General features: G+C 40.0%; 2 protein-coding genes across 7 annotated transcripts in view; one reads left to right on the top strand and one right to left on the bottom strand.

The window, feature by feature from the left end:
- RAMP3 (receptor activity modifying protein 3) overlaps window positions 1-15306 on the top strand; it is a 483921-nt gene that overhangs the window by 298137 nt on the left and 170478 nt on the right. The gene's annotated exons all lie outside the window — the stretch shown is intronic.
- LOC142652871 (uncharacterized) overlaps window positions 10750-15306 on the bottom strand; it is a 29059-nt gene continuing 24502 nt past the window's right edge. For 2 of the 6 annotated variants that reach the window (XM_075828546.1, XM_075828549.1), the window contains exons 3-4: window positions 14834-15049; window positions 10750-14131 (exon numbers count right to left, since the gene is read on the bottom strand). In XM_075828546.1, the coding sequence (XP_075684661.1) occupies window positions 12313-14025 (1713 nt within the window). In that variant the 5' untranslated portion in view covers window positions 14026-14131; window positions 14834-15049 and the 3' untranslated portion in view covers window positions 10750-12312. Of the gene's footprint in view, window positions 15050-15306 lie in introns of all 6 variants that reach the window. The other 4 variants (XM_075828545.1, XM_075828548.1, XM_075828550.1 and 1 more) reach the window with 3 other exon arrangements.

Genomic DNA, 15306 nt, shown 5'->3' with positions numbered 1-15306 from the left:
TGTAGACTGATACTCTTAGAAAAAAAAAAGTAAAAAAACCACAATGGCAATAACGCTACTTCATAAGAAGGTAGCTTTTATTTAGTTTTTATTTATGCTTAGACATGCAAAATAACGTGTTTCTGGAATACAAGCCCTTTCTTCAGATAATACAGGACTGACATGGTCATTACTTTGAGTGAAGTTTCAAAAATATTTACTAAAATTTCAGAGGTGTAATAATAAATGCATTTAATACTACTGTATAAACAGTTGTAATTCAGGCATAGACTTTTTGGCTCTGATTTCGGATACATGTGATCCACATTTGTAAGGCCAAATTTGTTTTTCAGATATCGATAAATATGAGACTAAAAAGCGATGCCACCAACACACCCCTGCCACATCCTTTGTGCAATACTAAATTTAAAAGTGTTTTAGGTATCTGAAGCAACTTCTGACAGCTGTAGCATTTAGCGACCCATTATGAACAGTAATGCTTCCACTTATGATAAATGTTTGGACATTTTTTTTTCCTGTTATATGATGCTGTTCTCTAAACACTGCCCCAGAGAGTCCAGATTACAGAAATTCAGTAAACTATGTTACTTGGATCCAATGCACAATCCATAGCATCTTCCCCTTAACTGTTACACATTATTTGTAAAGCTGTTAGCCTGATATAGGGTAAAGGAATTTTTGGGCCCCGTCAGACTTGAGGGCCGGAGTGTGACCGCAACCTCTGCACCCCAACAGCTACACCGCTGGTTCCAAAACATGCCTTCTTTGTGACAATGTTCATTCTCATGCTGTTCCTCAATATCATTCCCATGCTGTTCCTCAATATTAGGGAACTTAATTAAAACATTAGATGAAATTATGAGTATTCAGGCCATTCTCACGTCGCAAAATTAAATTAATAGCTTGATCATTCCCACAACACTGGTAACAATTATCGTGCCCATTTTTACACCACTGATTAAATAATTACTCTGGCCAAACACTGAATTAGCAAGATCATGAAGTGGTATCACACTGCCTGGGGTTCAACAGGTCATTCTCACTTTGCTTTTTTACCACAGTCACTTTTGATTTTACAAATTGATAAACCAATAAATAAAAAATACATTGGTGTTGCTGATTAGGTAAATCAGGCAATTATACTGTATAATTTGCTTATCTGCTCGTGCATTATCAAATAAACATTAGATTTTCCATTAAAATGTTTCTTGTAAGAAAAAAATGTAATAGTGTGGAGATTTTTTATTGATAGCCTATCCTTAACCCCTTCCTGCTTTGACCACTTTTGACCTTCCTGACAGAGCCTCATTTTTCAAATCTGACATGTTTCACTTTATGTGGTAATAACTTGGGAATGCTTTCACCTATCCAAGCGATTCTGAGATTGTTGTCTCGTGACACATTGGACTTTATGTTACTGGTAAAATTTGCTCGATACATTCAGTATTTAATTGTGAAAAACACCAAAAAATTAAAAAAAAATTTAACAATTTGTATTTTTCTAAATTTAAATGTATCTGCTTGTAAGACAGGCAGTTATACCAAACAAAATTGTTGCTAATTAACATCCCCCAAATGTCTACTTTAGATCGACATCATTTTTTGAATATCGTTTTATTTTTCTAGGACGTTACAAGGCTTAGAACTTTAGCTGCAATTTCTCACATTTTCAAGAAAATGTCAAAAGGCTATTTTTACAGGGGGCAGTTCAGTTGTGAAGTGGATTTGAGGGCCTTATATATTAGAAACCCTGAATAAGTCACCTCATTTTAAAAACTTCACCCCTCAAAGTATTCAAATCAGCATTTAGAACATTTCTTAAACCTTTAGACGTTTCACCGGAATTAATCAAACGTAGATGTGAAATTTTTTTTGCAGAAATGCATTTTTCATCTATTTTTTTTGTAACACAGAAAGTTTTACCAGAGAAACGCAACTCAATATCTATTGCCCAGATTCTGCAGTTTTTAGAAATATCCCACATGTGGCCCTAGTGTGCTAATGGACTGAAGCACCGGCCTCAGAAGCAAAGGAGCACCTAGTGGATTTTGGGGCCTCCTTTTTATTAGAAAATATTTTAGGCACCATGTCAGGTTTGAAGGGCTCTTGCGGTGCCAAAACAGTAGAAATCCCCCAAAAGTGACCCCATTTGAAAAACTAGACCCCTTCAAGGAAATTATCTAGGGGTATAGTGAGTATTTTGACCTCACAGATTTTTTGCAGAAATTATTGGAAGTAGGCTGTGAAAATTAAAATCTACATTCTTTCAAAGAAAATTTAGGTTTAGCTAATTTTTTCTCATTTCCACAAGGACTAAAGGAAAAAAGCTCAAATTTAGCAGGAATGGTTTGCGGAAGCCATGTTGCATTTGCAAAGCCCCCGAAGGGACAAAACAGTGGAAACCTCCCACATGTGACCCCATTTTGGAAACTACACCCCTTGAGGAATTAATCTATGGGTGTAGCAAGCATTTTGACCCCACAGATGTTTCATAGATTTTATTAGGATTGGGCAGTAAAAATTAAAAAAAAATCCTTTTTCTTTATTCCAAGACGTAGCTTTAGCTCAAAATTTTTAATTTTCTCAATAAATAAAGAAAAAAAAACCACACGTTTGTAAATGAATTTATCCTGAGTACGGCAATACCCAATATGTGGTCATAAACTGCTGTTTGGGCACACAGTAGGGCTCAGAAGGGAAGGAGTGCCATTTGGCCTTTGGAGTGCAGATTTTACTGGATTGGTTTCTGGGCGCTGTGTCGCATTTGCAAAGCCCCTGTGGGACTAAAACAGTGTAAACCCCCCACAAGTGACCCCATTTTGGAAACTACAGCCCTCAAGGTATTCACCTAGGGGTGTAGTGAGCATTTTGACCCCACAGATGTTTCATGGATTTTATTAGGATTGGGCAGTGAAAATAAATAAAATCCTTTTTCTTCAATAAGACGTAGATTTAGCTAAAATGTTTTCATTTTCTCAATAAATAAAGGAAAAAAAGAACCACAACATTTGTAAAGCAATTTCTCCTGAGTATGGCAATACCTGATATGTGGTCATAAACTGCTATTTGGGCACACAGCAGGGCTCAGGAGGGAAGGAGCGCCATTTGGCTTTTGGAGTCCAGATTTTGCTGGATTGGTTTCTGGTCGCTATGTCGTATTTGCAAAGCCCCTGTGGGACCAAAACAGTGGAAACTCCCAGAAGTGACCCCATTTTATAAACTACACGCCTCAAGGTATTCACATAGGGGTGCAGTGAGCATTTTAACCCCACAGGTGTTTTGCAGAAATTAATGTGCACTCGATGTTGCAGAGTGAGAATGGTATTTTTTCCATAGATATGCCAATGTGTGGTGCCCAGCTTCTGCCACCATAACAAGACAGCTCTCTAATTATTATGCTGTGTTTCCTGGTTTTAGAAACACCCTACATGTGGCCCTAATCTTTTGCCTGGACTATCGACAGGGCTCAGGAGTGAAAGAGTACCATGCGAAATTGAGGCCTAATTTGGCGACATATAAAGTATTGGTTCACAATTGCAGAGGCTCTGAGGTGAAATAATAAAAGAAACCACAGAGTAATGACCCCATTTTGGAAACTACACTCCTCAAGGCACTTATTAAGGGGTGTAGTGAGCATTTTCACCCCACAGGTCTTTTCCATAAATGATTGCGCTGCGGATGGTGCAAAGTAAAAATTTTAATTTTTCCCTAGATGTGACATTTCAGAGGGAAATATGTTGTGCCCAGCTTATGTCACTGTAGACACACACCCCAAAAATTGTTAAAAGGGTTCTTCCGGGTATGGCGGTGCCATATATGTGGAAGTAAACTGCTATTTGGGCACGCTGTAGGGCTCAGAAGGGAAGGAGCGCCATTTAGCTTTTTGAGCGTGGATTTTGCATGGTAGTAATTTTGTTTGAGTATTACTGGTATTTCAGTTTATAATGTGGGGCATATGTAAGCTGGGTAGAGTACATCAGGGGCATAGTCAGGTGGTATAATAATGGGGTAAACAATAAAATAATCCATAAATATTTGTTACGCTGTGGAGCAATCCTTTCTGCACAGGTCGGTGTCACACTGATAAATGGTGTCCTTACTTATTTCCCATTTGGTCCACACTCCGCACCTTTGCAGTTTGGGGAATTTTGCTGGGAAAGTGTTGTCCTGGTATAATACGGGCGCCCTCGCTTCCAGCAGATATGTTTGGACTCTCCCCTTCCTGGTTCCCTAATTTTAGGGCCTTGATAAATCGCCACTTGAAACAGAAAAAATGTTCCCCTCGGGCCGGCACAACTGTATATTTTTCTTTCCTGACTTTTTGAAGCCTTAATTTATTTTATTTTTTCATAGACGTAGTTATATGAGGACTGTTTTTTGCGGGACGAGCTGTCGTTATTATTGGTACCATTTTGGGGTACGTGCGACTTTTTTATCACTTGCTATGCTTTTTTTGGGAGGCAAGGTAATAAAAAAACAGCATTTCTGGCATAGATTTTTTTAGGGGTTTTTTATACAGCGTTCACCACGCGTTATAAATTACATGATAACTTTATTCTGCTGGTCAGTACGATTCTGGCGATACCTAATTTATAGCACATTTTTATGTTTTACAACTTTTTGCACAACAAAATTACTTTTGTAAAGAGAATATATTTTTTCTGTCGCCAAGTTGTAAGAGCCATAACTTTTTAATTTTTCATAGACGGAGCTGTAAGAGGGCTTGTTTTTTGCGAGACGAGCTATAGTTTTTATAGGTACCATTTTTGGATACATGCGACTTTTTGATCACTTTTTATTTCAATTTTTGGAAGACAAAGTGACCCAAAAAAAAAGCAATTCTGGCACTGTTTCTTAGGTTGTTTTTTACGGCGTTCACTGTGTGGGATAAATAACATAATATTTTTATAGTTCACGGACACGGCGATACCAAATACGTATGGTTTTATTATTATTTTTCAATAATAAAGGACTTGATAAGGGAAAAAGGGTGATTGTGTTTTATGTTATTATTTGAAACTTTTATTTTATTTTTACAACTTTTATTTTTGCATATTTTACACTTTTTTTTTTACACTTTTCTTTTGTCCCACTAGGGGACATGAAGGTCCAATTGTTTCATTGATGTTCTAATACATTGCACTACCTATGTATTGCAATGTTAGAACTGTCAGTTATTCACTGACAGCAAGCCGATCAGGCTCCGGCTCCGTTGGGGCATAATTGGCTTCCGTAATGGCAGACAGGAGGCCATTGTTAGGCCTCCTGTTGCCATAGTAGCAGTCGCCAGTCTTGCCATCGCGTGGCAGGCCGCCGATTTTCTACAAACCACTTTGATGCAGTGATCGCATCGGATAGCTGCATCGAAGGGGTTAATGGCAGGAATCGGAGCTAGCTCTGGTTCCTGCCGATACATCGGGGTGTTCACTGTAACATACAGCGGATACCCACTGCTGATGACGCAGCCTCAGCTTCTGAGCCAGCGCCATCTTGCTGATGGTACCGGAAGCCTTTTAGGCCCCGCCGATGAGCGTGTCATAGGAGGCTTCCGTTGCTTGCAGACCGGGAGGTAAATATTAGGCCTCCGATCACCTTTGCAGCCACCGGCAACCCAGTGATCATGTTGCTGGGGTGCCGGTGGCTAAAAACTCCTTACATGCTGCGATCTCTATTGAACGCAGCATCTAAAGGGTTAATCAGCCGGATCAGATGCTAGCTCCGGTCCTGGCCGATACCTCAGGGTGCCAGCTGTAACATACAGCTGTCACCTGGTGGTGATGTTACGGGTTCAGCTCGTGAGCCTGCACTATCACCGCGACGTAATGGTACAGCGCTTTGCGGGAAGCCCTGCCCAGCAGCGCCATATATATACAACGGATGTCGGGAAGGGGTTAACCTCTTGCCCATAGACTATAAAGTTCCGGGAGTTCCGCAATTAACTCTGCAGGGCCGGTCTAGAACGTCCTGCAGAGTTATACTTTTTTCCGCTCTGTGGCGGCATTGAGCTCCGTGATACAGCTGTCTCCAGACAGCTAACATCACGGAGCTCTGTCCAGAGACCAATCTATCTATCTATCTATCTATCTATCTATCTATCTATCTATCTATCTATCTATCTATCTATCTATCTATCTATCTATCTATCTATCGCATATCTATCTATCTATCTATCTATCTATCTATCTATCTATCTATCTATCTATCTATCTATCTATCTATTATCTATCTATCTATCTATCTATCTATCTATCTATCTATCTATCTATCTATCTATCTATCTATCTATCTATCTATCGCATATCTATCTTTCTATCTATCTATCTATCTATCTATCTATCTATCTATCTATCTATCTATCTATCTATCTATCTATCTATCTATCTATCTATCTATCTATCTATCTATCTATCTACAAATCGAAAAATGAGCAGCAACTCCAAGGTTTAAGTGAAAAAATGGGTACTTTATTGCCCGTGCGACGTTTCAGCTCCGTCCACTGGAGCCTTTCTCAAGCAAATGACTAGTGTGAGTTCACACCATATAACAGGTTTCAAACATAAGTGCTGTTTAACAGTAATCAATGAAAATGCAGACGTTTGTACATAATGGACTGTACAAATTGCAATACATATACGTGATTATTGATACAAAAGCTGGATACATATACAGAAGTTTGTATTTATACATACAGACAAGTAAAATATAAAAATCATCACAACAAGGTGATTAGTGCAAAGGTGCAGTGAGTTAAAATCTATCTATTCACCTCTGAGCATACCGTGGGTGTGGCCGAAAGCGGCGTCCGGGCAGCGCAGGTGCGCATGTCCGGAAGTTAATCCAACTAAGGGTAACAGAACGGTACGGCGCATGCGCCGTAAGGGAATGAGGACATAGAGGCCATTTTGGATTATGGAAAGCATGCCTAAGTTGCTCGTACACGCATGCGTGGGATAGTAGCACTCGGTCATCCTGATATTAATATCTATATCGATTCAAGTTATAGTATAGTATGGAATAATATCTGTTAAACTGAAGGGAACAACATGCAAGGATGTACCATACATTTATGCACTAGTAGTACGAGTGTATCTCTACACTCGTAATAGTCAGGTAGCCGTGTGACCTCATACACTTAGGAGGGTTTTGGGAGAGGAGAAAGGATAAAGTGGCCATCAAGGATGGTCATAATCCAAGCTCTAAAATACGGAGTACCAGCGACCAGAGCGTGCGTTAGCTTGCTCTTCGGCTGGTGGGACATCCATATAGCTCCCTAAGGGTAGTGTGGTGGGGACCACACAAAAGTGTATAACGAGGGGACAAGGGTGGCATATGACATTTCAAAGTTGTGACATATAATGGACATCAAATGCAGGTTCCTGTCAGGAGACCAATTATAGGAGCGGTATACATAAGTAAATATATCCAATTACCCAAAAGTAGATATAAAGAAAGAACATATAAAACACCAATAGGGTATCATAGAGGTGATAGATACGAAGTGTGGATCATCTGCAAAAAAAATAAAAAGAATAGTGTTAGCATATCATAAGAAAAAGAAAAGTCATAAAAATCATAAAAACTGAGGGCGACCTCAAGTGTGGAGCCCATGGGGACCCCAGGGGAAGTGAGGAGTCTAGACCAATCCACCTAAGGCAAAGTCTACATTTAAGCCATGTGGTTTAAGGGAGTTGAGTCTGTTTATCCATTGGAGCTCACGTATTTTAAGCAGTTTGGACCTGTTACCCCCTCTTCTAAGAGGAGGGATGTGGTCAAGTATCCAAAACCTGAGTTGATTCTCATTGTGTCCCATGTCAGAGAAATGTTTGGACATGGGTAAATCTAGCTTCTTTTTCCTGATATTGTACCTGTGTTGGTTGAGTCTGGTCTTAAGATCAAGTGTAGTTTCACCGACATAGAGAAGGTTACAGGGACACTGGAGAACATAGAAAATGTCGAATGTCATAACTCTTATTGGTGGTGGGATGTACAAGAGTCGGGCCCTTATTGATGAGTCTGCAATTAACGCATTTCAGGCATGGGAAACATCCTAGTTTGAGTTGTTTGAGGAATGTTTGTCTACTCACTCTCTGTGGGCCCAGATCAGCCTTTACAAGTTTGTCCCTCAGATTTGTAGGCCTACAATATGAGAATAATGGGGGATTAGTGAATTTAGGTATATTTTGAAGACAGTTACCTAGCATTGGCCAATGGCGGCGGATGATATCAGCTATTTGTCCACTCTCATCAGAGTATGTGGAAATGAACTGTATACGTTCCTGTCTGTTCTTGGGTGTCTGTTGTGTGAGAAGTGTGTCTCTCTACATGTTGAGTTTTCTGGCGATGTTCTTTAAGTAAACGCCGTGGAAAACCACGTGTTTTGAATTTGTTGATCATGGTATCAATGGATCGTTGGGATGTCTCAGTGTCACTCACAATTCTTTTAACTCGCATGAGTTGACTAATGGGTAAACTCCTTACCATTTTTCTAGGGTGGTTGCTGTGAAATTCAAGTAAGTTGTTGCAATCAGTGGGCTTAGTGTAGAGTTCGGCAATAAAGTTCTGCCCTTCCAATGTGATCAGTACATCTAAAAATTGTATTTTGGTGTCAGAATACACCATGGTGAATTTGACAGTCTCATCAATCTCGTTAATGTATGTGTAGAAATCCTGCAGTTCTGTCAGGTTACCTGTCCAAAGTAAAAAGACATCATCAATATAGCGCCACCATGTAAAGACATGTAAGAAATGTGAGGATGTATAGATCAGTGTTTCTTCGATGAAACGCATGTACATGTTGGCGTAAGTTGGTGCCATATTGGACCCCATTGCTGTCCCCTGTATTTGGTAGAAAAAATTGTCACAGAAAAGAAAATAGTTATGCCTTAAAATGACATTCAGTAATTGTAGCACAAATTTTGGACATTCAGAGGTGTAGTCGGAAGTTTTAAGAAAATTCTGAACTACTAAGGCGCCCTTGGTGTGATCAATGACTGTGTATAAGCTGGTAACATCAAAGGATACCAGTGTAATACAGGTATCTGATGGTAAGGTGCCATTGCGTAACTTACAAAGAAAGTCGGACGTATCTCTAATGAATGACTCTGCTTCAAGTGCGTATACTCTAAGTACTTTGTCTAGGAAGATGGCAATGTGACAAAAAATGGAATCTGAACCAGAGACAATTGGTCTGCCCGGTGGATCAGTAAGTGATTTATGGATCTTGGGGAGTACATAAAGAACAGGGGTTCTTGGCTGGTCAATAACTAAATATTGAGCTAGATCATCATCAATAATACCTCCTGTGAGTGCCTCCTCGATAATGTTTTTTATTTCTCGGGAGATTTCAAATTTGGGGTCATAGTTAATCTGTTTATAGGTGGTGTAGTCACTGAGTTGTCTATTGATTTCTTTAAGATGCATGGAAGTATCCATGACTACCACTGCCCCACCCTTATCAGCGGGCTTAATGATAATATTTTTGTCATGAGAGAGTTCATGTAGGGCCATTCACTCTTTGTGAGATTGGGATGTGAGAATCCAAAATCACCTGGTGTAGATTTAAGTACTCCCAGGTCATGTTTGACAGCAGAAATAAAGGCGTCAATAACTGGCATATTGGTAGGGGGCATAAATGAACTACTTTTAGAAAGAACATATTTTTTTAAATATAATTCAGTTTTAGATTGTATCTTACTTGCAGGTTGTCCAGAGAACCACCACTTCAATTTGATAGACCTAAAAAAACTAAACATATCAGTCTCAACCTTAAACCAATCAACATGCGATGAGGGACAGAATGATAAACCTTTGTTCAAGAGAGAAAGATGAGATTCAGATAGTATCTTGGATGAAATGTTTACGACTATCGTTTCCTCAGGGACATCGCTCCTCTCACTGTTGAGGGTTTTCATCTGTTCATTCAGTGAACCTGTGTGCCAACGATGGCGTCTTCCCCCTCTTCTGGTGCGCTTCTGGTTGGTGTAGAAGGGCCAGGGGTTGCCCCTAAAAAAGAGGCCGATGTGTCATCTGACTTGGTCCTGGCTGATGGACCCATTTTCTTCCTTCTTCTATTGTCTTTAGAGACAGTGTTGTCTCTATATTCGTCAGGGTTCTGCCAATTGTACACCTGACCTTTCAGATAGTCATTAGAGTCTCTATTCTATTTACTCCTCTTGATCTCCTCCTGTTCGTTTTTAATCCTTGATATCGTGGATGTAAGGTTGTGTGAAAATTTGTCATAGTCGTCACTGGAAATAGTAGACTTAAGAGCAGTATCAGTAACTTGTATGTTGGATTCAACTGTCACAATTTCTTGTTGTAAAAATTCTAGATTAAGTAGGATAACGTCCAAAGCATATTTATTGGACAGTTGTCTGAAGCGATTGCAAAAGAAGATATTTTGAGAAAAAAGGTTAGGCCTCAGGTTAGACCGTATACCTCTGGGAATCCGCTTCTGTCTGTAGTATTCCCCAAGGGTGGCTAGGTGAAGCTGTAGTGAGATGGCTCTCTTGGATTCATTTTCAAGTTTGCGCTTGAGATCTGTGCTAGATGGTGTAGTCAAAAATCCCACATCTCCCTGTAGTCCCAACAGGATCTGCTCGACGTCGCCCTCAGAGTATGAAAAAACATCAGGTTCCAAAGTACCAATGGTGTCTGTAGGTAAAGACATGGTTAGAAAAAGAAAAAAGGGGAAAAAAGCTGTGCAAGCCAAAAAGGTCAGTATCTAGGTATATACAAAGTCAGGCAGCACTGGCAGCGTGTGGGTGCAAGCTCTGAGGAACAGACCAAGTTCCAAGTACATACAAATCGAAAAATGAGCAGCAACTCCAAGGTTTAAGTGAAAAAATGGGTACTTTATTGCCCGTGCGACGTTTCAGCTCCGTCCACTGGAGCCTTTCTCAAGCAAATGACTAGTGTGAGTTCACACCATATAACAGGTTTCAAACATAAGTGCTGTTTAACAGTAATCAATGAAAATGCAGACGTTTGTACATAATGGACTGTGCAAGTTGCAATACATATACGTGATTATTGATACAAAAGCTGGATACATATACAGAAGTTTGTATTTATACATACAGACAAGTAAAATATAAAAATCATCACAACAAGGTGATTAGTGCAAAGGTGCAGTGAGTTAAAATCTATCTATTCACCTCTGAGCATACCGTGGGTGTAGCCGAAAGCGGCGTCCGGGCAGCGCAGGTGTGCATGTCCGGAAGTTAATCCAACTAAGGGTAACAGAACGGTACGGCGCATGCGCCGTAAGGGAATGAGGACATAGAGGCCATTTTGGATTATGGAAAGCATGCCTAAGTTGCTCGTACGCGCATGCGTGGGATAGTAGCACTCGGTCATCCTGATATTAATATCTATATCGATTCAAGTTATAGTATAGTATGGAATAATATCTGTTAAACTGAAGGGAACAACATGCAAGGATGTATCCATACATTTATGCACTAGTAGTACGAGTGTATCTCTACACTCGTAATAGTCAGGTAGCCGTGTGACCTCATACACTTAGGAGGGTTTTGGGAGAGGAGAAAGGATAAAGTGGCCATCAAGGATGGTCATAATCCAAGCTCTAAAATACGGAGTACCAGCGACCAGAGCATGCGTTAGCTTGCTCTTCGGCTGGTGGGACATCCATATAGCTCCCTAAGGGTAGTGTGGTGGGGACCACACAAATGTGTATAACGAGGGGACAAGGGTGGCATATGACATTTCAAAGTTGTGACATATAATGGACATCAAATGCAGGTTCCTGTCAGGAGACCAATTATAGGAGCGGTATACATAAGTAAATATATCCAATTACCCAAAAGTAGATATAAAGAAAGAACATATAAAACACCAATAGGGTATCATAGAGGTGATAGATACGAAGTGTGGATCATCTGCAAAAAAATAAAAAGAATAGTGTTAGCATATCATAAGAAAAAGAAAAGTCATAAAAATCATAAAAACTGAGGGCGACCTCAAGTGTGGAGCCCATGGGGACCCCAGGGGAAGTGAGGAGTCTAGACCAATCCACCTAAGGCAAAGTCTACATTTAAGCCATGTGGTTTAAGGGAGTTGAGTCTGTTTATCCATTGGAGCTCACGTATTTTAAGCAGTTTGGACCTGTTACCCCCTCTTCTAAGAGGAGGGATGTGGTCAAGTATCCAAAACCTGAGTTGATTCTCATTGTGTCCCATGTCAGAGAAATGTTTGGACATGGGTAAATCTAGCTTCTTTTTCCTGATATTGTACCTGTGTTGGTTGAGTCTGGTCTTAAGATCAAGTGTAGTTTCACCGACATAGAGAAGGTTACAGGGACACTGGAGAACATAGAAAATGTCGAATGTCATAACTCTTATTGGTGGTGGGATGTACAAGAGTCGGGCCCTTATTGATGAGTCTGCAATTAACGCATTTCAGGCATGGAAAACATCCTAGTTTGAGTTGTTTGAGGAATGTTTGTCTACTCACTCTCTGTGGGCCCAGATCAGCCTTTACAAGTGTGTCCCTCAGATTTGTAGGCCTACAATATGAGAATAATGGGGGATTAGTGAATTTAGGTATATTTTGAAGACAGTTACCTAGCATTGGCCAATGGCGGCGGATGATATCAGCTATTTGTCCACTCTCATCAGAGTATGTGGAAATGAACTGTATACGTTCCTGTCTGTTCTTGGGTGTCTGTTGTGTGAGAAGTGTGTCTCTCTCTACATGTTGAATTTTCTGGCGATGTTCTTTAAGTAAACGCCGTGGATAACCACGTGTTTTGAATTTGTTGATCATGGTATCAATGGATCGTTGGGATGTCTCAGTGTCACTCACAATTCTTTTAACTCGCATGAGTTGACTAATGGGTAAACTCCTTACCATTTTTCTAGGGTGGTTGCTGTGAAATTCAAGTAAGTTGTTGCAATCAGTGGGCTTAGTGTAGAGTTCGGTAATAAAGTTCTGCCCTTCCAATGTGATCAGTACATCTAAAAATTGTATTTTGGTGTCAGAATACACCATGGTGAATTTGACAGTCTCATCAATCTCGTTAATGTATGTGTAGAAATCCTGCAGTTCTGTCAGGTTACCTGTCCAAAGTAAAAAGACATCATCAATATAGCGCCACCATGTAAAGACATGTAAGAAATGTGAGAATGTATAGATCAGTGTTTCTTCGATGAAACGCATGTACATGTTGGCGTAAGTTGGTGCCATATTGGACCCCATTGCTGTCCCCTGTATTTGGTAGAAAAAATTGTCACAGAAAAGAAAATAGTTATGCCTTAAAATGACATTCAGTAATTGTAGCACAAATTTTGGACATTCAGAGGTGTAGTCGGAAGTTTTAAGAAAATTCTGAACTACTAAGGCGCCCTTGGTGTGATCAATGACTGTGTATAAGCTGGTAACATCAAAGGATACCAGTGTAATACAGGTATCTGATGGTAAGGTGCCATTGCGTAACTTACAAAGAAAGTCGGACGTATCTCTAATGAATGATTCTGCTTCAAGTGCGTATACTCTAAGTACTTTGTCTAGGAAGATGGCAATGTGACAAAAAATGGAATCTGAACCAGAGACAATTGGTCTGCCCGGTGGATCAGTAAGTGATTTATGGATCTTGGGGAGTACATAAAGAACAGGGGTTCTTGGCTGGACAATAACTAAATATTGAGCTAGATCATCATCAATAATACCTCCTGTGAGTGCCTCCTCGATAATGTTTTTTATTTCTCGGGAGATTTCAAATTTGGGGTCATAGTTAATCTGTTTATAGGTGGTGTAGTCACTGAGTTGTCTATTGATTTCTTTAAGATGCATGGAAGTATCCATGACTACCACTGCCCCACCCTTATCAGCGGGCTTAATGGTAATATTTTTGTCATGAGAGAGTTCATGTAGGGCCATTAGTTCACTCTTTGTGAGATTGGGATGTGAGAATCCAAAATCACCTGGTGTAGATTTAAGTACTCCCAGGTCATGTTTGACAGCAGAAATAAAGGCGTCAATAACTGGCATATTGGTAGGGGGCATAAATGAACTACTTTTAGAAAGACCATATTTTTTTAAATATAATTCAGTTTTAGATTGTATCTTACTTGCAGGTTGTCCAGAGAACCACCACTTCAATTTGATAGACCTAAAAAAACGAAACATATCAGTCTCAACCTTAAACCAATCAACATGCGATGAGGGACAGAATGATAAACCTTTGTTCAAGAGAGAAAGATGAGATTCAGATAGTATCTTGGATGAAATGTTTACGACTATCGTTTCCTCAGGGACATCGCTCCTCTCACTGTTGAGGGTTTTCATCTGTTCATTCTGTGAACCTGTGTGCCAACGATGGCGTCTTCCCCCTCTTCTGGTGCGCTTCTGGTTGGTGTAGAAGGGCCAGGGGTTGCCCCTAAAAAAGAGGCCGATGTGTCATCTGACTTGGTCCTGGCTGATGGACCCATTTTCTTCCTTTTTCTATTGTCTTTAGAGACAGTGTTGTCTCTATATTCGTCAGGGTTCTGCCAATTGTACACCTGACCTTTCAGATAGTCATTAGAGTCTCTATTCCATTTACTCCTCTTGATCTCCTCCTGTTCGTTTTTAATCCTTGATATCGTGGATGTAAGGTTGTGTGAAAATTTGTCATAGTCGTCACTGGAAATAGTAGACTTAAGAGCAGTATCAGTAACTTGTATGTTGGATTCAACTGTCACAATTTCTTGTTGTAAAAATTCTAGATTAAGTAGGATAACGTCCAAAGCATATTTATTGGACAGTTGTCTGAAGCGATTGCAAAAGAAGATATTTTGAGAAAAAAGGTTAGGCCTCAGGTTAGACCGCATACCTCTGGGAATCCGCTTCTGTCTGTAGTATTCCCCAAGGGTGGCTAGGTGAAGCTGTAGTGAGATGGCTCTCTTGGATTCATTTTCAAGTTTGCGCTTGAGATCTGTGCTAGATGGTGTAGTCAAAAATCCCACATCTCCCTGTAGTCCCAACAGGATCTGCTCGACGTCGCCCTCAGAGTATGAAAAAACATCAGGTTCCAAAGTACCAATGGTGTCTGTAGGTAAAGACATGGTTAGAAAAAGAAAAAAGGGGAAAAAAGCTGTAAGTGCTGTTTAACAGTAATCAATGAAAATGCAGACGTTTGTACATAATGGACTGTGCAAGTTGCAATACATATACGTGATTATTGATACAAAAGCTGGATACATATACAGAAGTTTGTATTTATACATACAGACAAGTAAAATATAAAAATCATCACAACAAGGTGATTAGTGCAAAGGTGCAGTGAGTTAAAATCTATCTATTCAC

Source organism: Rhinoderma darwinii, chromosome 5, assembly GCF_050947455.1.
Source record: "Rhinoderma darwinii isolate aRhiDar2 chromosome 5, aRhiDar2.hap1, whole genome shotgun sequence".
In the NCBI taxonomy this organism is placed as follows: domain Eukaryota; kingdom Metazoa; phylum Chordata; class Amphibia; order Anura; family Rhinodermatidae; genus Rhinoderma; species Rhinoderma darwinii.
Note: the sequence above shows the minus strand (reverse complement) of the source record. Positions and strands in the feature narration are given on the sequence as shown.